Consider the following 26,664-nt stretch of genomic DNA (forward strand, 5'->3'; position numbering starts at 1 on the left):
CATTTGAAGATCTCTTCTTGAAACTTTTAAAAATTCGAAATTTGAAAATATTTGAAAACAAAGGAAGCCCTTCAAAAAATGGTTAACAAAAATCCCCACCCCAACTTTTTGAAACCCCCTTGGAGCAATAACTCTTAAACGCAATATAAAGCCTTCCATTGAAGTATTGAACCTTGTAGTACAATTTCAGAGAGATCCATACACTTAAACACCAGTTATTGTCATGAGTGTTTGGAAACTAGAAACATGCTTGTTTTTGGCCCCTTATTTCTACATATTTTGGGCAATTAACCCAAAACTTAATCCCAGCCTCCCCTTTGTTTTTTGGTATATTCTGGTACAATTTCAGAGAGATCCATAGAATTGCACATAAGTCATTGTCTTGAAACTATAAAAATGCTTGTTCTGACCCCTTTTTGGCACTTAATTCCTAAACTTTGGCCCCATAACCCCTAAAATGTATCCAAACCTTCTACTTGGGGTTTTAAACATTGCGGTATGATTTCAGAGCATATGAAATACTTCTACACAACTTATTATCCTAAAACTGCAAAAATGCTTGTTTTGGGCCCCTTATACATAATCGGTTGGGACCATCATCCCCAACCTTCCTTTTGTGGTATTGAACCTTCTGAAAAAATGTCATGAAGATCTATTCACTTAAACTAAAGTTATTATCCGGAAACTAATGTGTCTTCGGACGACGACGACGCTATCATATCATTATACGATCCCAAATTTTTTTTGGGGTCGTATAAAAACTTAACACTGAGCAATGAACCATGAAAATGAGGTCAAATAAAACCTGCGCAACTGAATTATAGATCATAAATAGCCGACCGTGCAAGAGCTGTGTAGCCAGTCAAGGTGGTTAAAAACTTCATTTGTTGTAGATCATAAAATATTTCTATACACCAAATATAGTTGACCTATTGCATATAGTATTAGAAAAAAATACCAAAACTCAAAACCTAACTATAACCACTGCAATCTAATTAAAATATTGATCTCTGATTACGTTATACTACATATGAGTATAACGTAATCAGAGATCAATATTTTAATAAGATTGTAACCACTGAATCATGAAAATGAAGTCAAGGTCAGATGACACCTGTAAGCTAGACATGTGCACCTTACAATAATTCCATGCATCAAATATAGTAGAACTATTACACAGTATAAGAAAAACAGACCAATATACAACCAGATGATCTGCAGGACACAGCTTTATACGACCGAAGAGGTCGAACCCTGAACAGTTGGGGCAAGTTTGGACACAACATTCAAGCTTGATACAGCTCTGAATTTGTATTGCGATAAAATAGTTGACACAGCAAAGGTTTCTGACACAGAATGAATGTGGTCTTTAAAAACTGTTTTATTCCTTTTGAGCAATACACTATGCTGTTGAATATAAATCCCCTCAAAAAAAATATTTGAAGAAAAATACTTTTTAATTTCTGAAATCTAAAATGAGAAAAATTTGTACCCCCTCCCAATTTTTTTTTACCTCCCTTGTTTTCTTATTCCAAAATATATCTCAATTCAAATTCCTAATTGGGTTGGCAACAATAACTTCTAATTTAAATGCATCATAAAATATTAAAATATAAAATGACATACAACTACTACACATCTCAAGACAATCATTTCTTAATACATAATTTTCAAACAGTGTAAGGGAGGTAATCAAGTAATCAAACATATATATAACGATGTTTCTTTAAATTTTAATTGGTTTACCTCCCCTTCACTGTTTTTAAATTGTCTAAATTAACCAAAAAAAACCCTTGATTTCCCTCTTTTTAGCCCCTAATTGCTTAATGATTTGAGCCATAACCCCCCATAACCATCCCTTTGTAATATGGAAACTGTTGGTATAATTTCAGAAAATGCTTATTAAGGCCCTTTTTTGGCCCCTCACATGTTGGAACTCCCACCCCCTGAAGCAAGAACCCGACAGCTCAATTCAAGCCTTTCCTATCTTGTAAGATAATTATCCTGATAGTAGGAAAATGCTTGTTTTGGCCCATTTTGGCCCCTTCCTAAACGGTTGGGACCATCCTACACAAAATCTATCCCAACCTTCCTTTTGTGGTATTGATTTCGAGCCTCCTTATTGAATTTCATGGAAATGCATTGAATTAAACTCAAGTTATTGTCAGGAAACCAAATGTGTCTTCGGACAACGACGACGCCATCATAAACATTATATGACGCAAATATTTTTGCGGTCGTATAAAAACTAAACTTTAACAACTGAACCATGAAAATGATGTCAAGGTCAGATGAGACCGGCCAGATGGACATGTACACCTTGCAGTCCTCCCATACACCAAATATACTAGACCTATTGCTTATAGGACATACAGATGGACAGAAACATAAAGCTCCCTTCCACTTTTTTCGGTAAGAGATAGACTTATAACTCTTTGACATGTTAACTATAAAAATATTTCAATATCAATAACATGAATAGACCATGAAGCAGTTTCAATTAAGATTTCTTTTTAAAAACTTTATGGACAACAGACAGACAAAATGATGGTTACCAATACTGTTTGGCCCCTAATTCCTAACAGTTTGGACCATCACTCCAAATAACAATCCCAACCAATTCATACACATAAACTTAAGTTATTGTCTGGAACCCAAATGTCATCGGACAATAATGACATAACAAAATACAACCCCAACATGAGGATGTGGCCTTTACTGCCAATCACCAAATAGTTAGGCCACCATGGATGTGGTAATCTAATTACATACATAACTCATATCTATAAAGCATGTGGAAACATGCAAGGCAGGATCTGCTTACCTCCCAGAGCACTTGACATCACCCCAAGCTTTTTGTGAACTATTAATTTGTTGCTTAGTTTTTAGTTTCCTATGTTGTGTTTTGACTAATGTTATTTTTGGGATTTTTTTTGTAGTTTTTTTGTTGTTGTGAATGACAGCAGTTTTTCATTGACCTGAGCTTGAACATGCCTTTGGTATTTCTTAATCTCTTTAGGAATAAGTATAAAAGGCTAAAAATTATCAGCATCAAATGTAAATTAGTCTTTGTTGACGTCATGATCAGATGCTTTGATTTATTTCCTCCAGGTAGACGTTTAAATAATGCAACAATACCTTCAATGCAATCTAAATATATATGAAAGATAAACTGAGATTATTTGCTTATCTGGAAAAACACAGCTTGATGAATTTCACTTCCTCTTTCATTTTCATTTTCAATATGCTGATTCCCTTTCATAGATTTGTTTTTAAAAGTCATTGGCTTGTATGACTCATAATATTGACATTTACAGTAGTGTCAGCACATGTAAACATATATTCAAGTCACTTCTTTTTAAATGTTTAATATAATATTTCTTCCTTTCATTTATTTTAACATAAAAAAAACACACATGTACTTGTGTAAAACAATGACTAAAAACTGAAATGTTCCTGAGACCAGGCCACATAAATTTGATTTCTAAAATTTTATCTAATTGCACATTAAAAGGGCACAGCAACAAAAAAAAAAACAATTTAAACCAAATTAAAAGATTATGTGTGTTTCCTCTGCCTCTATTATTTTTTTTTTTTTTTCTTAATCACATTGATCTAAAACAAATCAGAAAATTCAAAATACCATGGTTGAAATCATTATAAATTCAACTTAGGTATGTCAGTATAGTACAACTATTTACTTTTTACATTTTTGTTGTTTTGTTTTATAATAATTTTTATCACTCAATTTTCATCATTTCCAATATATTGGACAGAGTTGAAACACACACACTTTAAAATGGCCTAAATTTGATAGCTATATATATATAGTCAAATATATTTTTATAATTATTTTTTTTTTAATTCTGTATGGGGGATTAGATGGCAGATGAAAAAGCTAAAAATCAACTACATGTGGCCTATTGAGATTATTATTGGGCTGAAATCACTGTAGCTAAAGCACCAAGTCCCATTGCAGTATAAACAAGTCCTTTCCAAATTTTATCTTCAACAGCTCCTTGCTCAGGGAAATAATCCACAAAGGCATCCTAAAAATAAATACAATAAAATATTATATATGTACATTCCAATATCATCCTAACCTTTAACATTCAGATATACATGTATATATAAAATGTACATGTATTATCATAAAGATACATGTAATTACTCTACGTTTGGTTGATTAACTTCTTGTCATCTGACATAACAGCTGTCGTCATGGTCAAAGAACTTCAAGGTTTTTTTACATTTCTGTAATTACATGTACACTGTACACCAAATGAGAAACAAAACCATGTTCTATTAATCCATATTTTTTCTTTATTAATAAAGTCTAACTTGAAAGTTGAATAAATTTAATAAACAAAATTAAATTGTAATGATTCAAATCAATATATTGCTACAGTATATATAGTACTGTAGTTCATTTTAAATTTAAATTTGAATGTTTTAGTTGACTGGATGAATCTATGGATTGTTTTTTCTGTTTATAAACATGTAAATGTATCATCATGATCAGTTATTATACAACACTTGAACATTTACTATTTAATTTATTTACAGTAATATTCATGACATTTCTAAGTACATTTGTACTAGTGAATCATACATGAGAGTTGTCTCATTCAATGGCACTCACACCACATCTTCCTATATCTATGTTCAATGTTGTATCCTTCAACATTTTTTGTACATGTATGTATGGGTGTCTTTAACTATTTAAAACATGTTTTACCAAAATGAAATGTTTTAAAGTATAACAAAAGAATGCAAAATATACTTGGTCAATAAAATTCCCAAATTATGTACATGTACCTATAAATAGCACATTTTACAAGTAACTGTAATCATTTAAATATCCATTTAACAAAACAAAATATGCCAACTTTGATCTTTCTATCCTGTTTTACATACATTGTACATTCTACATAAATACCTGGCACATGTTTAAAGGTTTGATCAGGTGATCAGATCACCTCATTTCACCCTTTGGCATGTTTGGCAAATATCTGTTTTCATATTCTCATATCAACCATAATAAACGCTTTGTATATATATATTTACAAATTACAAGATGTTTTGTATACTGAATGGTCACATGTACACAACTTTTGATAAATGCAGTACATACATACTTATTACCCATAGATACATGTATATATTTTAGCTGACATTGAAAAGAATTTTTTTTTTTTTAATGATAACAGTTTTTGGGTATACTGGCATGACTGGTTCCATTAAATTTGGGAATGTGTCCCGTGGACACAGGTGAGGTCCCTGTTTGCATATTATATAACATGTATAAAGGCCATAACTCAAGAACTGTAGATATAAAGAAGTGATGTCACCCAAATTTGTGCTTGATCAGATCTAGAGTTTCCTGGCAATAAGCATTGCATATAAACTGTTTAACATGTACAAGATTCATGATAACATTTGGTTGAGCTGAAGAACAGAATAAAAAAATCAGCAATTTTTCTATTTGTAAATTAAAGGGACACATATACATCATTTGTACATGTATCATATAAATCATGTACATTTGTAGCTGTAGAACATTGTTGGAATATCCGTCTGTGGACTAGTCGATGTCCGATGCCCGATGGTAAGATTTTGGTGCAGACTTACAAAATGTACTAACAAAAACTGAGTTTTTTTAACTGACTGAGATGTAATTCTGACCTGAATGTTTGTACTAAAAAATGAAGTGAAGTCTTTATTATTGTTACAAATGTACCCATTAATTATACAACGAGAGGGGATCCTATTAATTAACTTCATTTACATGTAGGTTTTGACTTGGCATGACATACATTCCAAAAATGAAAGGTCCTTGCATGTGTGTCATGCATATGCATATATATGCAAATATATACGCATACATCATTGAATATATCTACAGACACAAACATGTACATGTACTTGTACAATTTATCAGTACATGTAGATGACAGTTTACTAGTTCTCGCATTGGGCAAAATAATGTTATATATGTAGGACATAACATATTACTGTCCTAATGCAACAGGCAAGTGGAAAACAAGACCACAATAAACTTGAAATTGAAGCTGTCATGACCGTATAAAGTAGGGGTGTTGGTAGAGCTTGCTTGTGACTGATGTGGTGATAAAATATCTCTGTTTGATTCTTACCCATCCTCCATTATCAAGTATCCATCTACCAAGTTTATTTGCTACATATTTTCCAGCATACAGTGAAATTCTTTCATCACAATCTGGACAGGAGTCTTTACAATGTTGTGCTAATCTTGCTGCGAATGTGTATACTGCTACTATTCTCCCCCAATTTATTTGCCCGTCTTCAAATATTTCATCGACTACTGAAACGAAAGTTGGAAAAGCGTTTGTTTCTGTTATTTTCAACTTGTTTACCATTCCCTTGAAAGCAATATCATGGCGATTTGAAAGTTCGCGAACAGTTCGTCTCATTGTTTTGCAGTACTTATTGGATGGTTTCTTCTCTTCTTTTTCATAGTTCATAATCACGTCTGTTGCAATTGTTTCTGACATTGTTCTTACATTTTCCAAAGGCGACCCACTACCCGGTGTTTGTGTTTCCTGGTCTAATTTATTCATGTCTTGTGACAATCCTCGAAATCCTGGCAACAAACCCAGTTGTTTGTGAATATCGGCGAAGAAACTTGTTTTAAAAGATCCATTTCCTCCACTATTAGAAGGGTCCATCAACGAGATCCCTTTTGTCGACATGATTGTCCTGTAAATTAACGGGGACTCGCCGTACTTTGGGCGAACTGTCCCTAAATTCCTGATCCGTATATATACGAGTTATCAAAGATGGCTGAGGATCAACATCGACTTGAAACGTCGTTTTATTGGTTCATATAAATCATATGCGCAAGGCAAAACAAAGTGTTATTTTTAGTACGGAAGACGTCATACTTCTTAAATTTAATTGGTCAATTATTTTAGGATACCCCAAAACAATCAGTACAAAATTTCACTCACGAACCAATCAGAAATTCGGATACAAAATAAGACCAGAAATAGCTGAAACATTTACAGCAGGGTTGTCCTACAGGAAGAAGTCGATTAAAAAGTTACAAGAAATCCCTTAACGCATTTGGTAAGATATTGATCAATCTATTTCCTTAGTCGATTAACAAACTAAACTATGGGATTATTCGTCAGACATAAATAGAAATTGTAGAAATAATTGTAAGAAAAAGGGGGAAGGACTCAGGTTTGTTGAATCAAAACAAACAGAAGTTGGAACAAGAATTGAGTGTTGACATAAAACAAAATAAAAAAAAGTGTAAAATTGAGTTTTATTCACAGCCTTCATATACAAATTCAGAAAAGTATCCAGGTGCATGTATCTGACAGAGACTTACTTATTGGTAGCCAAAGGCAACGATCTCCCAATGTTTTTAAAATGCATTTATATACATTTATGGAGCTGCATATATACATAACTGTTCAACTATTGAGATAAATTGACTTTGCATCTGTTAAGATGTTTATAATAAAGGGTCATAATGGGGGTACCTTGGATTCAGTGCTGAGTGGCGTAGCAAATAGGCCTTTTATATTAAAGTTTAAGCCTGAACTTCAGCAAGGGGTCTGGAGGCCAGCAGCCCCAGGACCTCCAGGTAGGGGCTAAACTCTGGAAGCTCAAGCTTTATTGTAAAATAATATACCTTTTCCATCATTCAAAATTCATCAATAGCAACATACTTGATCGGTTGAGAATAACGTTTCTACATAGCCTAAGAGGTGATTTCAGCTCCCTGTTCTGAACTTTCCATTTCTTGTAGCAACATTCCAGTAGAACCTGCATATGGAGTATATATTCCCAGATGATACAATATTTTAGAACTTGCATTTCCCATCATGATTTTCTTGCATGAGGTTGCTACTTACAAGAAAGCTATTAAGGTCAAAACTGTATAAATTTTGCTACATGCCTGATTTTGACGAACAATGTTAATTTGTTTTGACAGTTTCCAAAAATTATGGTAACAGATAATTATCTGAGACCTCTGAGGAATCATGATAAGGATATTATGATAAATAACGATAAAAGTTTAACCAATTTAATGTTAATGGTAGCCAACAATGACCGTTTGACACCATTCCTTCCCTTACAAAATGCACATCTTTAGAGACGCATATAAGATGTACATTGGTAAAGATATATACATGTATACTGTTTATATACATTGCACCTTTACAGATACATGCATGTTCATCAGTTTATATACATTTTCACAGATGTACAGTTTATATGCATCACCAGGAAATACATTTTATATACATGTACAACTTTTCAGATGTACAATGAATCTACAATTTATATACAGCTTTACAGATAAACAATTTATTTACATATATATCTTTAAAAACTTAAATACTTCTCATTAATCTTTTTGGCCCTGAAGTTGTCGGTGCCATATAGTTTTACCCTTGTCCGAAATTCCGAAATTCTGTAAGTTTCGATCCGCCACGCTAATTTTTGTTGAAATAACAGGCTTTGGACTTTGATAAATAATTGATAATCACAGTTATACAGATTTTGTGTACATATGTGTTATTAAAATTGCAGATTTTTCAACTTTTTGGGACAGGGCCATTCTTGTTGCTTTGACACATCTAGTTTTTTTTGTATATCAATGTTTGTATTGTATTATGAAAATTATTGATGTTGTAATGTTTTTGCACTTTGGGGTCCATAATTATTGGAAATAAAATATCTTCTTCTTCTATACTAACAATGTATATACAGTTTAAATACAACTTAATAAAAGTTCATCAAGATTGTTTGTATTAAAGTAGCGGTAAATTGATCAATGTCAGGATGTTGTTAAAAAAATATGTAAATCACTGATAAAAAAAAACTGTACATGTATCAAGCCTTAGGCCATGCAAACATAGTAATAGTATTGGATGCCACTAATTGCCAGCTGGCCTTTCATCTTTTAAACAGATGAAAAAAGCTACTCTCTTAAAAAGAAAATGACAATGAATTATCCTTAGTGCTTATCTGGTAAGACAGCCACAATCTTAATGTTTGGAGCTAGAGTTATCTCTCTTTGTACATACATGTATGTTATAAGTTTGACCACAAGTAAAACAATTAAGTCAATGATCAGCAGCTCTTGACCAGGGATCTCCATACTTCAGAATTATAGGGAGAAGTGAAGACCCAACAGGGGAACTTCAAGGAAAATTGAAGTATCCCTCACATTAAAACTGTTAAAAGAATTAAATTCTCCAAGTACCTACTGTATACCTATTTATTATTTTAAAAGCAACTTGCATGACAACTGATGACAACTGATAAGTTTGTATTGCTTTGTCTCGTCATGATTGTGGCCTGAATCACTTTTATACCTATAGACACAAATTGTCAAAAGAAATAAGAGCTACAATTCTGCATTGGTCAAATTTTGTATAAAAGTTGTATAGATATGAAGTCTAAATCTAACATCCACAAAGGCATATTAAGGGTACTTAAAGTACAGGTATGATCTGACATGAACTAAAAGCTGTTCCAGATTTTTATAGGTTTCTCTGATTACTGTAATGAATATCATACTATATCATTTGCAAATCATCTCTAGATTATAGTGGATGTTGCCCATCAGAACCCCTGTCTCATTAGAATAAGAGACCAAACTAAGCCTATGAAATGACTTCTTTACATTGCAGGTATGATTCAACATTTTTTTTAATCATTAGATTTTAATTTTAACATTTCCAAAAAAAATCTTCAGGGATGCATGATTTCAGAAGAAAAAATGTATAGAGCTTCTCCGTAATTATATATGTCTTATAATATTATACATTTTTGTCATTACTTTTTGAAAAAAAATCAAGCTTTTTAATTACTGTTCAATAACATCAGCATTACATGACAATCTTTTTAAGGAATGTAATGAAATAATGTTCCAAAAAACTTTTCTGAGCCTTTTATATATATATACACTAAATACATGAATAGTGTATGCCTATACATAGGAAGGCTGCATGAGGCACGAAGGTTAAATGCTTAGTTTATCTGTATATTGTGGTTTTAACTTTATACAAAAGTTAAATCATTATAAATATATTTTGTATTAAAAGAGATATGAAATTGAATGGAAAGTTCTATTGTTTTCTTAACAGAAAATCATTTTATATTTCCAGTAAACAATTGACACTATGGGGTCTCCAGCCTCAGATGATGAGGAACCCGAAATACCAACCAAGGTACATGTACCACACCACTTGTCAGAACATTTGAAAGTTCAATCAACGGGAGAATCAATCAAATCAGATAAACGGCCAAAATCTGCAGATGCTGCTACTAGAACTGTTGATTCCACACAAAATAGTACACAAGATTTACAACATCAATACCCTCTATCAAATCAAGCAAGACGATCTTCCCTCCCACCTGGATTATTAGAAAGTGGAGAGATAAATAGTTTATGTGGACAAATGTTACGATACATGGGTGATGAGCAATATTCTATGGCTTGTAGTCGGCATTTAAGATGTATGGGCGACCAGTTATGCTACAATTACTTCATTAGAAATGTAATCAGAAGTTCAGGAGAGTTTCAGCACCAGAATCAAAATTCTCATGCTTTGACAAATTCCAATTCTACACCAAATTTATCAAAGCATTGAAAACAACTATTTGGATGCCAGTTATGAACATGTACTCAGTATCTATACCCTTTATGTAAAGTTTCGTTGGTGTATTCAAGCGTATCAGCATGAAAAGTAGTTTTTTTGGAACATGATTAGACCAGAAAAATGTACTGTGTCTACTAAAATAAATAGTGGGATAACATCCTTGAAATATATAAAGGTTCAGGATTTAACACGTATGTTTGCACATTAGTTACTGAGAAAAGTTGAAAATCATGCAATTACCACACCCTTATAAAAAAAAACCTGGGTAGAACACTGACATTTTTTTTTAAATAACATGTATAAAATTAAATTAAAGATATAAACAAAGTCAGTCAGAGACCATATTAAACAGTAAATATTATTTTTGGTCTGATAAAATTAAAGCAGGATGACTTTTAAAATTGTCCAAATGGTTTCACACATAAGTTTTAAAGCAGCATGAATGTTTATGATGTGTATTGATGGATAAATGAGTTAAAAAAAATGTACCTTCTTTTTTTAAATTCTATTGGCATTTGGTGTGAAAATTCTTAAAGCGAGCATTATTTTTACAGGTGCTTATGTTGAATTTAACTCCTTTTCTACCTCAACATCTTTAAGAGCCTTTAAAAAATGAAACCTTTACAAATGAAAGTCCATATCATTGTTTACAATGGGAGACAACTCAATCATAATTTAGGTGTATTAAGTAACTTATTCTAACATATCATAGATTATATGTATAAAATATCAAAAAAATTGTTGTATCTCAATCTGTCCAAAAAATAGAGACATTTTATATATAAAACTTATGTAAAATATGTAAACATTTACTATAACATGTTGTTAATTTTTAAACGAATATGTACATACTATTTCAATTTTTGCATTTATATGTAAATGTAATATATATATATAGATTGTTATTATTAAATTATTTAAAAATGAAATTATTCACTTTATATTCAGAATGACTTTGAAGAATATCAATTCAAGGATAAAAGGAAATAGAAAAAAAATGTGACATTTGCACAGATTTGATATCTAAGCTTGTGACATTTGCAGAGATTTGAGGATTAAAATTTTTATGCCTCTGTTGTCAACATTTCGGTGTTGACATGAATATCAATAATGTTGGTCATTTTTTTAAATTTCCTGTTTGCAAAACTTTAAATTTTTCAAATAACTAAGGATTTTCTTATCCCAGGCACCTTAGCCGTATTTGGCACAACCTTTTGGAATTTTGGATCCTCAATGCTCTTCAACTTTGTACTTGTTTGGCTTTATAAATATTTTGATATCACTGATGAGTCTTATGCGGACGAAACGTGCGTCTGGCTTACTTAATTATAATCCTGGTACTTTTGATAACTAGTAACACAATTCACATTTTATCTTTTCATCTTTTTTTTTTGGGGGGGAGAGCGGGGTTAATTTTGAATGAAGCCATGTCAATACCATTAAGAAAGCTTTGCTACTTACAACAAACACCGCAAATAAAGGCAATAGTAGCATACCACTGTTCAAATTGACAGTAGTCATAATTTGAAATGCCAAAAACTAAAACCGAGGGAAACACATAAACTATTATGAGGGATTTTCAAATCTTATAAATCATAAACGTTTGGTTCAGAAAGAGCAAGCCAAAGTGAACAAAGTACATGTACTAAGGTATGGTTAGAGCAAAATCATTGAGACAAGGTTAACAAACTACATGAAGGTAGGGTTAGAGCATAACCATTGAGACAAGGTTAACAAAGTACATGTAGGTATGGTTAGAGCAAAACCATCAAGACAACATTATACATGTATGCTCTCCTAATGAGCACTCATGGTTTGCCAGTGGCAAACTGGGAAACCATTTGGGAAAGAAATATGATCACCTAGAGTTATTCCTCAGATGGTACAGCCAATACTACATCAGTTTGGCTGCTTGGAATGTGTGATGCATTGTATGGATAGTGCGTCACTGTAATGCACTCTGTATGCTCAAAGACCATTTCTATTCTATTCTATTCTACCATATAGTGACCGCCTTCAACAAATTGAAGATTATGTCACAGGAGGAAACTTACAACAATTAAGACATAGATTGAAAAGATGTACAATCTTTTTAAAAATATTAAAAATTAAAAATATAAAATGTTTTGTATAATAAAGTAAGATGTTGTAATTGAGTTAATATTGATGCTTTGAAATTGAAGATTTGAAAGAGTCTACTGAAGTGCAATTTACAATGTTATCGGGTAGTTTGTTCCAGTCAGTAATAGTTATTGGAAAATATGATTCTGTTCTGTACTGTGTTTTGCAGGATGGAATTTGGAAGCTGTTCGAATTAGAATGTCTTGTTTGTCTTTTTTGTGGAATTAATTTATTATTTTTAGGAATTGCAACCTTTTCGTGTTCAATTTTGTAAAGCATTACCAATCTGGAGTATTTTCTTCTGTCAGAGAGACTGTGCCATTCAAGATGTTGTAACATGTTACCAACGCTTGAGGTGTTTCTGTATTTATTGGTAACAAAACGTGCAGCCCTCTTTGAACTTTTTCAATGCTATCTATGTCTTGTTGTAAGTATGGATCCCAAACAGAGCAAGCATACTCTAGTGATGGTCTTACTAGGGACTTATATGCTTGCTCTTTAATGGATGTTGAACTTATGTTCAGGTTCCTCCTTAGAAAGCCTAGTGTGCTTTCAACAGCAATCTGAAGGGAGGGTAACATTCCCTTTTTATTGTGACAAGTTCTCTTGCATGAATATGCATGAAGTATTTAAAAGATTTTATTAAAGCAGATTTGCGGACTCGTCTGCAGTGACTTAGGGTATGATATTGCAAAGATAACAAACACACGAAAATTAGTAGGCCTGAATGTTTTACAATGAAGATAAGAAAGAAAGACATGTAAGGTTAATGATTTGAAGCGAACTATTCTATCTAACAGAATGGGACATGTTGCAAATTGTTGTCTTATTTTTAAGGTTTGTATTATTTTCAAATCGGTGCATAAATGGTGTAGCAATCTCAAGGACAACCAATGGAAGTTTTTAACAACCTTGACTGGCTATACAGCCCTTCACGGTCGGTAAAATATCGTTATATGAATTTTTTACGCAAATAGATATTATGTTACTTTATAACCATATGCGATGTCGTCGTCGTCTTCTGAAACTATTAAGACCAATTTCAAACAAATTTTATGTGAAAGATCAGTATGGTATTTTATAGTAAAAAGGTGTTTTTTCTCATGACACAATAAAACCAAGAGATAAATTGCAACAAATTGTTTACTACTTAGTATATTGATGAATAGGTAGTAAAATTATTCGGAATATCGATCAAGATCTAGCGACTTCCCAATTCCCATATGACTTGTATGCCCCAACTACGCTAGTTGTCTGGTCTGTTCGTTGTTCGTTCGTCCGTCTGTCCCGCATCAGGTTAAAGTTTTTGGTCAAGGTAGTTTTTTGATGATGTTGAGGTCCAATCAACTTGAAACTAAGTACACATACTCCCTATGATATGATCTTTTTAATTAGTTGTTATTTGCTTTGAACTAGCTGTTCGTAACTGCGAGTCCTCTCAGATCAGTGTTTATTGTCTTTTTGTTCGGTGTTGTATTTCTAATTGTATCTATCTGATGCGTTTAGCCTTTTTTAACTGATTGTTGTAGTTTGTTCTTATGCTGTTCTGTGAAAACTCCGTCCCAGCCGTTAGTGGAGTGGCGCCTTCAAACGAGTTTAACCCTGCCGCCTTCGGTTTCATGTATGTGTCTTGTCTCAAGTCAGTGGTTATAATCGTTTATTGCTGTAAAACATATCTATTTGTCGTTCATTATTTCGGGCGTAAATTAGGCTTTAAGTTTTCTCGTTTATCATTACGGGGCCTTTTTTTTGCTGACTGTGCCTAAGTTGGAAAAAATATTTCATTGACAGTTTTGTAACCTCTAGTTGAAGAGATTATCCAACAACAAAAATTGCTTGTCAACAATGAATAAAAAACAAAACGTTGTTAATTTGTTATATATTGTAGCATGTAATTGAGGGTATTAAAAAATAATGTACTTAAGTTCAACTTTCTGTTTCGATTACAATAAATTATCGATTGTACAATGTAATCGATAACTCAAAAATCCGAGTTATCGATTCTTAAAATTCCCAAATTTCATCAATTGATAATCGATGGCTTTTGTCAGTAATAATGCTCATCCCTGATTCAGTTTATGATAATTGACAACATCTTTAAAATTATACTTACAGATATCGGGGAACACCGTAATCTATTGATTTTTATACGACCGCAAATTGGTATCACGTTGGCTGCGTCGTCTGCGTCGTCTTCGTCGTCCGAATACTTTTAGTTTAGTTTAAACACAATTATTTATAGTGGATTGGGAAACAAGTTTTGCAACTTATATTAATCCCTTTCCACTTTGCGTTTTCGCACTCTAACTTTAGTTTATGTCAATAGAAATCTATGAAATTTGAACACAAGGTTTATGACCACAAAATAAAGGTTGGGATTGATTTTGGAAGTTTTGGTCCCAACAGTTTAGGAATAAGGAGTCAAAACAGGACCCAAATAGGCATTATTCTTGGTTTTCGCACAATAACTTTAATATAAGTTAATTGAAATCAATGAAATTTAAACACAAGGTTTATAACCACAAAAGGAAGGTTGGGATGGATTTTGGGAGTTGAAGTCCCAACAGTTTAGGAATTAGGGGCTAAAAAGGGGCCCAAATAAGCATTTTTCTTGGTTTTCGCACCATAACTTTAGTATCAGTCAATAGAAATCTATGAAATTTAAACACAAGGTTTATGACCATAAGAGGAAGGTTGGGATTGATTTCGGGAGTTTTGGTCCCAACGAATTGGTGGCCAAAAGGGGCCAAAATTAAACTTTGTTTGATTTCATCAAAAATTGAGCTGATATACCGAATCTAACCGTGTATTTAGATTCTTAATTTTTGGTCCCGTTTTCGAATTGGTCTACATTAAGGTCCAAAGGGTCCAAAATTAAACTTAGTTTGATTTTAACAAAAATTGAATTCTTGGGGTTCTTTGATATGCTGAATCTAAGCATGTACTTAGTTTTTTTATTATGGGCCCAGTTTTCAAGTTGGTCCAAATCGGGGTCAAAATTAAGGCTTTGTTTGATTTCAACAAAAAATCAATACATGGGGTTCTTCAATATTCTGAATTTAACCATGCATTTAAAAATTTTAATATTTAGGACCGGTTATCAAATAAGTTCACATTGAGGTCTAAAGGGTCCAAAATTGAACTTTATTTGATTTCATAAAAAAATGAATTCTTGGGATTCTTTGATATGATGAATATAACCATGTATTTAGATTTTGGATATTGGAATACCACAAAGGGATGGTAAGAATTGTCTTTGGGAGTTATGGCTCTAACCGTTTAGGAATAAGGTGCAAAACAGGGGGAGGGTTTACAGGTTAATGGACAATTACTTAAGTACAAAACATAATTTAAAGCAGTGTAAGGTTGGTAATTGAAGCTCATTTTAATATCTCACCCAAACTGCTCTTAAATTATGTATATTGGAAATTTGCCATAAACTTTTTTATTAATAAATCCATTGGAAATTTGCCAAAAACATTAGGTTAATGAACTTCATTGGAAATTTGCCAATATAAAATGTTGCATTGGAGTTATCTTTCTTATTAAATTATCATGACTGTATGACATTTATATCTTATGATGTATTTAAATGAGTAGTGATTGTTGAAAACTCCATAAGAAATTTGAATTGAGATCATTTTTGGAATAAGGGAGAGGGGGAGGTGAAAAAAATTGGTGGGGTTCAATTTTTCTTATTTCAGATTTCAGAAATGAAAAAAAAAAATTCTTCAAATATCAAAAGATTTATATTCAACAGCATACTGAATTGCTCCAAAGCAAAAAAAAACAAACATTTTAAGTTCATTAGACCACATTCATTCTGTGTCAGAAACCTATGCTGTGTCAACTATTAAATCACAATCCATATTCAGAGCTGTATCCAGTTTGAATGTTGTGTCCATACTAGCCCCAACCGTTCAGGGTTCGACTTCTGCGGTCGTATAAAGCTGCGCCCTGCGGAGCATCTGGTTGGTAAGTGTATTCCTCAGAATGAAAAAAAATGATATATAACGATTAAACAAAACAAGATACGTCTCAAATGCAACTAAGTACCTATAGTGTGAACATTTATGACATCAGGACTCGAGATAATCAAGTTAATTTTGGAGAGAATCATATTAAACAGAACATTTGAAAATAAACGAAAAAGGATATCATTGTGAGAGTTTATCCTTTAATGCGGGAACAACCTACACAATCTAAACTAAATAATGTTTCAGAATAATCCACGCACTTTCCTGAAAGGCATTCATCTCGTACCATATATATCTGATGCTGCCAGTAAGCAATACCATTATATCAACGCACACGGTTACGTAATAATTTCAACTTAGATTTTAAAATACGATTAAGTTCGCCGTTGTAGTAGATAAGAGACAAAATATACCAGACTGGGGCATTCAAACTCATAAGTCAAAATTAAACTGCCAAAGTCATGATTAAAAAAGACAAACAGACAATCAAAAGTACACAAACACGACATATAAAATTAAAGACTAAAGCAACACGAACCCGTGAAACCAAAAACTAGGATGGTCTCATGTGCTCCAAACGGTAATCAGATCCTGCTCAACATGTGGCACCCGTCGTAGGATAAGATAGTTGTAAGATAGCTTGCTTTACATTGTAGATATGTGTTTTGATTTTGGTGTACGTGAATGGACAGCATTCTGTAAATGACGGTGTAAATTTCAAATATGTTCCGAATGTGGTAAGTATTACTCGATACTTGCATATATTTTATTGTATGTAAGGCTGTGATATCATTACTCAACTATTAAGTATGAATTTGTAGGCATTATGATTTCGAACGTTTTACCATCAAAAACGTTAATTGTGATACTCCATCTTATTTTTCGTTATTTTTTTCATATAAATAAGGCCGTTAGTTTTCTCGTTTGAATTGTTTTACATTGTCACATCGGGGCCTTTTATAGCTGACTATGCGGTATGGGATTTGCTCATTGTTGAAGGCCGTACGGTGACCTATAGTTGTTAGTGTCTGTGTTATTTTGGTCTCTTGTGGACAGTTGTCTCATTGGCAATCATGCCACATCTTTTTTTATATGTAGGAATGTTTCTTTAATTCAAAGTTTATCTGTAAACTAACTTGAAACTACTTAGGTAAGGTAAGCAGATCCTGCTCCAAATGGACACCGTCATGTTGCTTATGTTAGTTAACACCCGGTGATGAGGCTAATTCGGTAGGTCACATTTGGTGAAAAGTGGGCAGGATTGTGGTAAGTCTTTTGTATTTTTTTTTCAGAATCATCTTCTAGCTGTTAGAGTCCATCATGACTGCTACATGTATAACACTACGCAACAGGAACAACACGACATGCACGACACACTAACAATGATCGGCTTAGAGGTAATGTATTATTGTTATATTCGTCTCAACTCGGCCGATTCCGAACCCTCATCCATAGATATCAATGGCTACCCTATTATATCTATGCCTCATGTAAAGATAGAAGGAGAGAAGCGGATTCTATACAAGCATTGCCGAATAGTATAATTGCTATTCGGACGACAATGTAGACCTAGATTAGTGATTTGCCTTAATTATATCATAAGTATTGTTAAGTATTCCTTTTTTAATTGTTTGAGAATGGACTAATTTTGGTTTTTGCTCTATTTCTGCTTTCACTCTTCTGACCTTATTCAGAATAAGCGATAACCATATGGTTTTCTGATATATATTTATAGTACTAGTATCCAATTGTGAACTGTACCACGCATAACTATACTGTTTGATTCTATTTAAGCCAGAAAGTCAGTGCGCCTTTTTAGGCAGTTTTCATGATTCTGAAATCAATGTATTTTTTTGGCGTATAGGAACTCCGCGCTTTGACATACAAAATGTGCTTACACCAAAATTAAAAAGGTGAGGGGAGAAAATAAAAAAGTCCATGGGTGGAAAAGAACTCAAATACCTTTTTAATGACAGAAGATTTTTCGAGTTGGTCATTAAAGTCAGAAGAATGTCGATATCATATAACCTTATATGTTTATAATTTGCAGCAATTAAGACTCACGAATATCTATATAAAACACATGCAAATTAGACAACATTCTAAGTAACACAGACCAAATGTTTTGATTGTGTACGATACACCCAGTACCAAACTGACCGTAATAAATGATTATTGAACTGATATAATATGCGCGCTTGAAATATATTAACCATACGGTCGTTCTGGTAATCGATGTAGAGGCGGATCCAACTATTTTTAAAAGGGGGAGTCCCAACCCAGGATAAAAAGGGGGTTCCAACCACATGTCCCCATTCAAATGCATTGATCGTCCAAAAAAAGGGGTTCAAACCTTGGATCCGCCACTGCGATGTCGTTTTACAAGTACGGACCGAAAGTATAGGTCAAAATTTTCGAAGACCTATTATCGCTAATTCGCTTTCATCATAATAATTATGATTAACAGCGGTGATATGAAACCAGATTTTAAAAAGCTCAGCTTCTCAAGCAGTTGATTTATTTTAACTAAAATAAAGATTGTAACACCTGAACAAGTACATGTACAAAACTTATGTTAACTATTCTACTATTTTTAGCCGGGTTGTACCGCTTCGCATAAATTTACTTTGTAATCTCATTTTATTTACAGGCAAAAGTTTTGAAGATGATCGATGATCGTGCGACTTATTTCAAGACAGCATCTAAGGATCATTATAAACATGACCTCAGGCGGTTCAATCATTTCTGTCAACTAGGAAATTCTACACTTTGGGTCTTTAAAGGTCACGTGTTTTGATATCTGGTATTAAACAAGGGTGCACACACTGAAATGTCTCACCTTCTTTACTAATCATTAATATTATGTTGACAGTCCTAAATATAAAGCTTTATTACAACTATCACATAAACTTAACATTAACCAAGAAAACTAAACATTGACCAATGAAACATGAAAATGAGGTCAATATTAGATGAACAATGCCAGGCAAAAATGTACAGCTAACAATTCTTCCATAAAACAAACATATTTGACCTATTGCTTATAGTCAAAGAAAAACAGACCAAAACACAAAAACTTAACCCTGAGCAAAGAACCGTGAAAAAAGTGAGGTCTAGGTCAAATAAAATCTACCGGAAACTGATATATAGATCATAGAATATTTCCATACATCAAAATAGTTGACCTATTGCTTAAAGTACTAGAAAAAAAGACCAAAACTCAAAAACTTAACTTTGACCCTGTACCATGAAAATGAGGTCAAAGTCAGATGATACTGTCAGCTGGACACGTACAACTTAAAATCATTCCATACTGTTTAAACGAAATATAGTAGACCTGTTGCATACAGTATAAGAAAAATATACTAAAAAACAAAAATCTAACTATAACCACTGATCCATGAAAATGATGTCAAGGTCAGATGACACCTGCCAGTTGGACATGAACATTTTACAGTCCTTCCATTCACCGAATATAGTTGACCTATTGCTTAAAGTACTAGAAAAAAAGACCAAAACTCAAAAACTTAACTTTGACCCTGTACCATGAAAATGAGGTCAAAGTCAGAGTGATACTGTCAGCTGGACACGTACAACTTAAAATCATTCCATACTGTTTAAACGAAATATAGTAGACCTGTTGCATACAGTATAAGAAAAATATACTAAAAAAACAAAAATCTAACTATAACCACTGATCCATGAAAATGATGTCAAGGTCAGATGACACCTGCCAGTTGGACATGAACATTTTACAGTCCTTCCATTCACCGAATATAGTTGACCTATTGCTTAAAGTACTAGAAAAAAAGACCAAAACTCAAAAACTTAACTTTGACCCTGTACCATGAAAATGAGGTCAAAGTCAGATGATACTGTCAGCTGGACACGTACAACTTAAAATCATTCCATACTGTTTAAACGAAATATAGTAGACCTGTTGCATACAGTATAAGAAAAATATACTAAAAAATAAAAATCTAACTATAACCACTGATCCATGAAAATGATGTCAAGGTCAGATGACACCTGCCAGTTGGACATGAACATTTTACAGTCCTTCCATTCACCGAATATAGTAGACCTATTGCTTATAGTATCTGAGATATGGACTTGACCACCAAAACTTAACCTTGTTCACTGATACATGAAATGAAGTCGAGGTCATGTTAAAACTGTTTGGCGGACATAAGGACCTTGAAAGGTATGCACATACCAAATATAATTATCCTATTACTTATTATAAGAGAGAATTTAACATAAAAAAAAATCAACTTTTTTTCAAGTAGTCACTGAACCATGAAAATGAGGTCAAGGACATTTGACGTGAGACTGATGGAAACTTCGTAACATAAGATAAAATTGAGAATGGAAATGGGGAATGTGTCAAAGAGACAACAACCCGACCAAATGAAAAAAACACAACAGCAGAAGGTCACCAACACGTCTTCAATGTAGCGAGAAATTCCCGCACCCGGAGGCGTCCTTCAGCTGGCCCCTAAACAAATATATACTAGTTCAGTGATAATGAACGCCATACTAATTTCCAAATTGTACACAAGAAACTAAAAATAAAATAATACAAGACTAACAAAGGCCAGAGGCTCCTGACTTGGGACAGGCGCAAAAATGCGGCGGGGTTAAACATGTTTGTGAGATCACAACCCTCCCCCTATACCTCTAACCAATGTAGAAAAATAAACGCATAACAATACGCACATTAAAATTCAGTTCAAGAGAAGTCCGAGTCTGATGTCAGAAGATGTAACCAAAGAAAATAAACAAAATGACAATAATACATAAATAACAACAGACTACTAGCAGTTAACTGACATGCCAGCTCTAGACTTCAATTAAACTGACTGAAAGATTATGATTTCATCATATGAACATCAGGCACAATCCTTCCCGGTATATATATACAAAGTATGATGCATCCAGGTCTTCCACCTTCTAAAATATGAAGCTTTTTTAAAAGAAGTGAGCTAACGTCGCTGCCGCATCACACTCCCTTTCTCGAGCTTTCTGCGACAAAAACTATGAAAATTATATGCCTGAATTGTTTATTTGGTTTGATTTTTAATTTAATTCTATTGTTTTTGTTTATTTTAAGTTTTTGTTATGCCCCATTTATAGGAATAATGTGATCTGGTCTGTGCATCCGTTCGTCTGTCCAGCTTCAGGTTAAAGTTTTTGGTCGAGGTAGTTTTTGATGAAGTTGAAGACCAATCAACTTGAAATTTAAAACACATCTTCCTTGATATAATCTTTCTAATTCTAATGCCAGATTAGACCCCCCCCCCCTCATTTTCACGGTCCATTGAACATAGAAAAATAAATTATAGTGCGGATGGGACATCCGTGTACTAGGGACACATTCTTTTTTAAATGTGCCGAAATTTAACAAAGAGATTTTATTCAGAATGAAAAATATCGGTGTAGACAATAAGGGGATGGTCTTTCCTGTTCGTTTTTCTTTGAACAGTGTGATGTCTGCTTTTATTCTATATCATGCACTATACATTTGTCCCTTTTTGGTGTCATGGTAGCGTGTCCCCCTCAAGGTCTTGTGTTCGCACCCTGTCCTGTAATGGCCAAACCAAATATATTTAAATTGCTTCGCAGAGTGCAGCTGGATACGACTGCAGAGGTCCAACCCTGAACAGTTGGGGCAAAATGGACACAATATTCGCGCTGGATACAGGTCTGAATTTTGATTGTAATTATTCTAGTATGACGTGCTTCTTTTGCTTTGTGAATAAATCCATGCTCTTAATCCAATAAAATGTGTTTGCATATGAGTATATTGACTACTGCAAAAAAATGAATTTTACCAAATTGTCATGCATTTAAAATATTTCATTAACTTAATTCCAAACTGTTAAATGATGCAAATGTTGTTACTAATTCATTTATTATTACTGTAATGAGTTGCCTTTCAAAATTGACATATTTGACCTATATACGACAACAGTTCGTGCTGGCTCTTCAAAACTCCTCTCTCTGAAAATCACATTGCCAGTCGTTTGCTTGTTTACATACAAAAAAGGGAGGTTCATGGAAGGGCCTACACAAACGCTCTACACATCGGACATAGAAATTAATTTTCCTAATCACAATCAAAATAATTAATGCAAGCTATTGACATTGTATTCCTGTTATTTCAGCCCTCACTATCGCTCAGGCAAAAATGATCACGAATATAATGCCTACCAATGTTAAAACTACAATAAAATATAGCTTGCGTCAATTATTTCTTAAATAAATATTTGACACATAATAGGTTTCTGACACAGAATAACTGTAGCCAAAGAACTAAGAATTGGTAATTTGATTTGAATTTACATTAAATGTTTTTTGCTATTGTGCACTACACCATGCTGTAGCAAATTTGCTCCCCCCCATAAAAAAAAAGTTTACCCCCCTTTTTTTTTTTGCTTTTGTGCAATATACTATGCTTGAGAGAATTGACCCCCACATCCCACCTTTTTTTTAACTTTTAATAACCCCCCTATAATTCCTTCCACCCCTTTTTTTCAAAAAAAATTAATTCTTTCCCCAAAAATATGGTCAAAATCTCAAATCATCAAATTTCCAATGGGGTTTGCAACCATAATTACCCATTAAATATTTAAAAGCAGTGTCAGTGAGGTAAATTAAATCCAAACTTAAAGAAAAAAAAAGAGTAATTTTCCATTAACCAGGACACCCTTGTTTTCTCTAATTCCTAAAGGATGTTAGCCATAACCCCTCAAAGCCAATCCTAACCATCCTTTTCTTGTATGGAACCTTGTCGTATAATTTCAGAGAGGTTAATTTACCTTTCCACAAGTAATTGTCTGGAAACAAGAAAAAATCTTATTTGGGTCACTTTTTGTCCCTTAATTTCTACACTGTTAGGACCATAGCCCCTAAAATCAATCTAACCTTCCTTTTCTTGTTATAATCCATGTGTTTAATTTTCATAGATTTCTATTTTATTATACTAAGTTATTGTCCAGAAACCATATATCTTCGAAGATGAATTTGTGATACCAATAAATGACCTTTTTGCTGTTGTATATAAATGCAGTGCCAGTTCCAAAATGTTCCAATTTTGATTTCACAGTAGTATACCCAAGCTGGACTGGGAGTTCCAATTGTCTCATTTGGAACAATATTTAACTCTATGATTAAGGAGCTACCATTTGATTTTTATGGGGGGGGGGGGGGAAGTCAGGACGACAATTATGGTAAAAAAGTCAAGATAAACTGAAAAAAAAGGCAGGACGGAACAGAGTGAAAAATAAAAAGGCAGATCAGAGATTACAGCTAAAAAAAAAGGCAGGATAAAATTTTTCATCCTAGCCCCCCCATAAATATCAAATGGTAGCTCCCTTACTATACAGAAAATAGTCTAAATATTTGTACCTATAGTTGTTTATTTCTGTGTCATTGTGGTCTCTTGTGGACAGTTGTCTCATTGGTAATCATACCACATCTTTTTTTTTATTATAAATATGCAACTCACAAGTGACAAAAGTTTAAGTGTATAAAAACAAATCCAACATTTTAACAGAATATAGAGGCAGACACGGTAATTAACAAGAGTCAATTTGAATAAGATTAACTTTAATCAGAATCATATTTTGACCAATTTGAAAGAAATGTAAACAAATATTAAAGGATGACATTTTCTCATATTGTATGAACAGATAGGAACTAAAAGGTTTATAAAAATCTTATAACTGTTTAAACAATTTGATTTAACTGCTATTTATACATATAATTCCAATATATGTACCTTAAAAAAAAATCAAAATATTGTTGTACTACAAGTCTACAACTCAAGATAAAATTGTCTTGAAAATTTGCTTTTTCAAAACCACATTTGGTAAAGTGAATAGCTTTCAAAAATTAAAATAATGATTTTTCAATTATAAACATTCAAAAAATATTTCAGTCATTCACTGTATAAAATAAAAATAAACATAACAAAGAGTGGCCACATAACTTCCCGTAAGAAACATTTCCAATTGTAAAAACAAAACTTATTTGAAAAATGTGTATCTTTTTTTTAATAAGATGTGTCTGTGAGAGTTACAAAAATAATACATGTACATCTACAAAATATCTTTATGAAATTATCATCATCACTAATACTTTTATGTATTTATCATTTTAAAATAAAGCTAATATGTGTATACAAACCTACCCTACAAGAAAGGACCTGTTGAAGTTAAGAAAACAGTCTTCTGAACTATGAAATAAATTTTAAGAAAGGAGCATAGATGGAAGTTAGACGGGCATACAAAATTAAAATTACCAGCTTTTAAAAGAAGTATAAATCATGTAAATAGGAAAGCCAGAATTGTAATAGAAATGGAATTAGAAAGAGACTGGAACGGTTTAATTAATTCTACAATATATCTAATTATCATATAAAAGATGAGATTCATTCATAGTAAAAATACAAACAATAAAAAAAACTTAATTGTTTTGGCTAAAATCTGATATTAGCTGTAATTTAATCTTTACAGATTTTTCATTATCTATAGTATTTGAAAAATATTAATTTTGTTACATGAAACAATTATTTAAAAACAAAAATGGAAATTATATGTGGCTATCCAGTAAAAATGTATATAACTACTCTTTTACTGTTGTACAATATTAAATCGAATTTTTAGTTGAAGATATTTATGATGACATATATATATTTGTGTCAATAAATTAATGGATAAATATATACATAATTAGCATCCTTGTTCATCGATATGAAGACTTTTTCAATTTACATGTAGATATTGTAACTCTCCCAAATGAAGAAATGATTCTAAATGAATGCATGAACAATCTCTCAGAAAAAGTTAAATTACACAGCTTTGAAAAACCAGTAAACACAACTTTCAATGGGCAAGATATGATACTACATATGTGTCTCATAAGCTTATCTTATGGCTGGGTACTGATTGTTTTAATGTATATATTTATTATGTCATTGTATAATGTTCAATCAGTATGTGACAATAATAAAATAAAATTTATTTATTATTTATTATTTGCGTAGGCCATTTATATATACATGTACATGTAAATAATTTAATTATAAATGTAGATTAAGGTCTAAAAATTTAGAAGATTATACTGTTTGAAAATATCTTTCGACTGTGAAAAATATGTACTTGTATAGAGTATCATAAAGGCTCCTGACTTTACTGCTGCACACTAAACATTTGCTAAAATGCAAGAAGTATTTGGTGAGCCCTTGTTCACTCAATATTGAAAATCAAAATATAATGTATTGTTAAAAGTTTTCAATGCTCAATTTATTTCCTGATCAGATAAAAAATCTTAAATCAAAACATTTTACATTTTATTTAGTCTTGTCCCTTGCCTATAAACCTACTTGGATAAAAGTGATTTCAAAAGATACTCCTAAAACAATAAATTTAGATAAATGTTAAGTTTTATATTATTGAAGATGAGACTGGGTTCATCAGAAATTTGCTTATTCATCCCTTGATTTTTATGACATTCCATAATTTGTAGTAAATACTTTTTTCTACAACATAAATGTATATATCTTTAATATTTTCAAAAATAGTCCCTGTTTTCTTTCTTATATATTTGAGACTATTATGTCCCTGGAGACACACAAGTCATTGGACATAAAGGGCAGTATGTAGTAAAGCATGGCATGACAATAGCACTTAAGCCAATTTACAATGTCTAATTCCAAAGCATAAAGCAATCTTAGAAAACTGCATTTAACACTACTTTGGATTTCAAAATAATAGAGACTTGTATGAGTGACAATTAGGAAACATAAAAAACGATAATGGAAATGTAAAAATCACTTATAATAATCAAATAATAGTAATACAACACATGTAAACACATAAAATCTGAGATCATTTACA

General features: G+C 32.5%; 3 protein-coding genes across 3 annotated transcripts; 2 read left to right on the forward strand and 1 right to left on the reverse strand.

Annotated features, from left to right (window-relative positions):
* Window positions 1-3,352: 3,352 nt before the first annotated feature.
* LOC134715555 (bcl-2-like protein 1) lies at window positions 3,353-6,853 on the reverse strand. The gene is made up of 2 exons (XM_063577797.1): window positions 6,156-6,853; window positions 3,353-4,049 (listed from the first exon to the last, which is right to left on the reverse strand). The coding sequence occupies exons 1-2, from the start codon at window positions 6,729-6,731 to the stop codon at window positions 3,933-3,935; spliced, it is 693 nt and encodes a 230-aa protein (XP_063433867.1). The 5' UTR covers window positions 6,732-6,853; the 3' UTR covers window positions 3,353-3,932.
* Window positions 6,854-6,932: 79 nt separating this feature from the next.
* Window positions 6,933-11,460, forward strand: LOC134715556 (uncharacterized). The gene is made up of 2 exons (XM_063577798.1): window positions 6,933-7,107; window positions 10,170-11,460. The coding sequence occupies exon 2, from the start codon at window positions 10,185-10,187 to the stop codon at window positions 10,653-10,655; it is 471 nt and encodes a 156-aa protein (XP_063433868.1). The 5' UTR covers window positions 6,933-7,107; window positions 10,170-10,184; the 3' UTR covers window positions 10,656-11,460.
* A 2,084-nt stretch (window positions 11,461-13,544) lies between these two features.
* LOC134714009 (uncharacterized) lies at window positions 13,545-19,568 on the forward strand. Its single transcript, XM_063575264.1, has 4 exons — window positions 13,545-13,622; window positions 17,419-17,499; window positions 18,055-18,159; window positions 19,413-19,568. Exons 1-4 carry the CDS (start codon window positions 13,587-13,589, stop codon window positions 19,557-19,559), a joined length of 369 nt encoding a protein of 122 aa, XP_063431334.1. The 5' UTR covers window positions 13,545-13,586; the 3' UTR covers window positions 19,560-19,568.
* The last annotated feature ends 7,096 nt before the right edge of the window (window positions 19,569-26,664 follow it).

The sequence above is a fragment of the Mytilus trossulus genome, chromosome 4 (assembly GCF_036588685.1).
Source record: "Mytilus trossulus isolate FHL-02 chromosome 4, PNRI_Mtr1.1.1.hap1, whole genome shotgun sequence".
In the NCBI taxonomy this organism is placed as follows: domain Eukaryota; kingdom Metazoa; phylum Mollusca; class Bivalvia; order Mytilida; family Mytilidae; genus Mytilus; species Mytilus trossulus.

What these genes read in the sequence shown, in the direction of transcription:
- LOC134715555 (XM_063577797.1), bottom strand. Translation starts at nt 6,731, where the DNA reads ATGTCGACAAAAGGGATCTCGTTGATGGACCCTTCTAATAGTGGAGGA. An exon ending in TACTTGATAATGGAGGATGG is followed by an intron (nt 4,050 to 6,155) that starts GTAAGAATCAAA and finishes ATTTATTTTTAG; the next exon opens with GATGCCTTTGTGGATTATTT.
- LOC134715556 (XM_063577798.1), top strand. Translation starts at nt 10,185, where the DNA reads ATGGGGTCTCCAGCCTCAGATGATGAGGAACCCGAAATACCAACCAAG.
- LOC134714009 (XM_063575264.1), top strand. Translation starts at nt 13,587, where the DNA reads ATGGGACATGTTGCAAATTGTTGTCTTATTTTTAAG. An exon ending in ATTGTTGTCTTATTTTTAAG is followed by an intron (nt 13,623 to 17,418) that starts GTTTGTATTATT and finishes TTTACATTGTAG; the next exon opens with ATATGTGTTTTGATTTTGGT. An exon ending in TCAAATATGTTCCGAATGTG is followed by an intron (nt 17,500 to 18,054) that starts GTAAGTATTACT and finishes TTTTTTTTTCAG; the next exon opens with AATCATCTTCTAGCTGTTAG.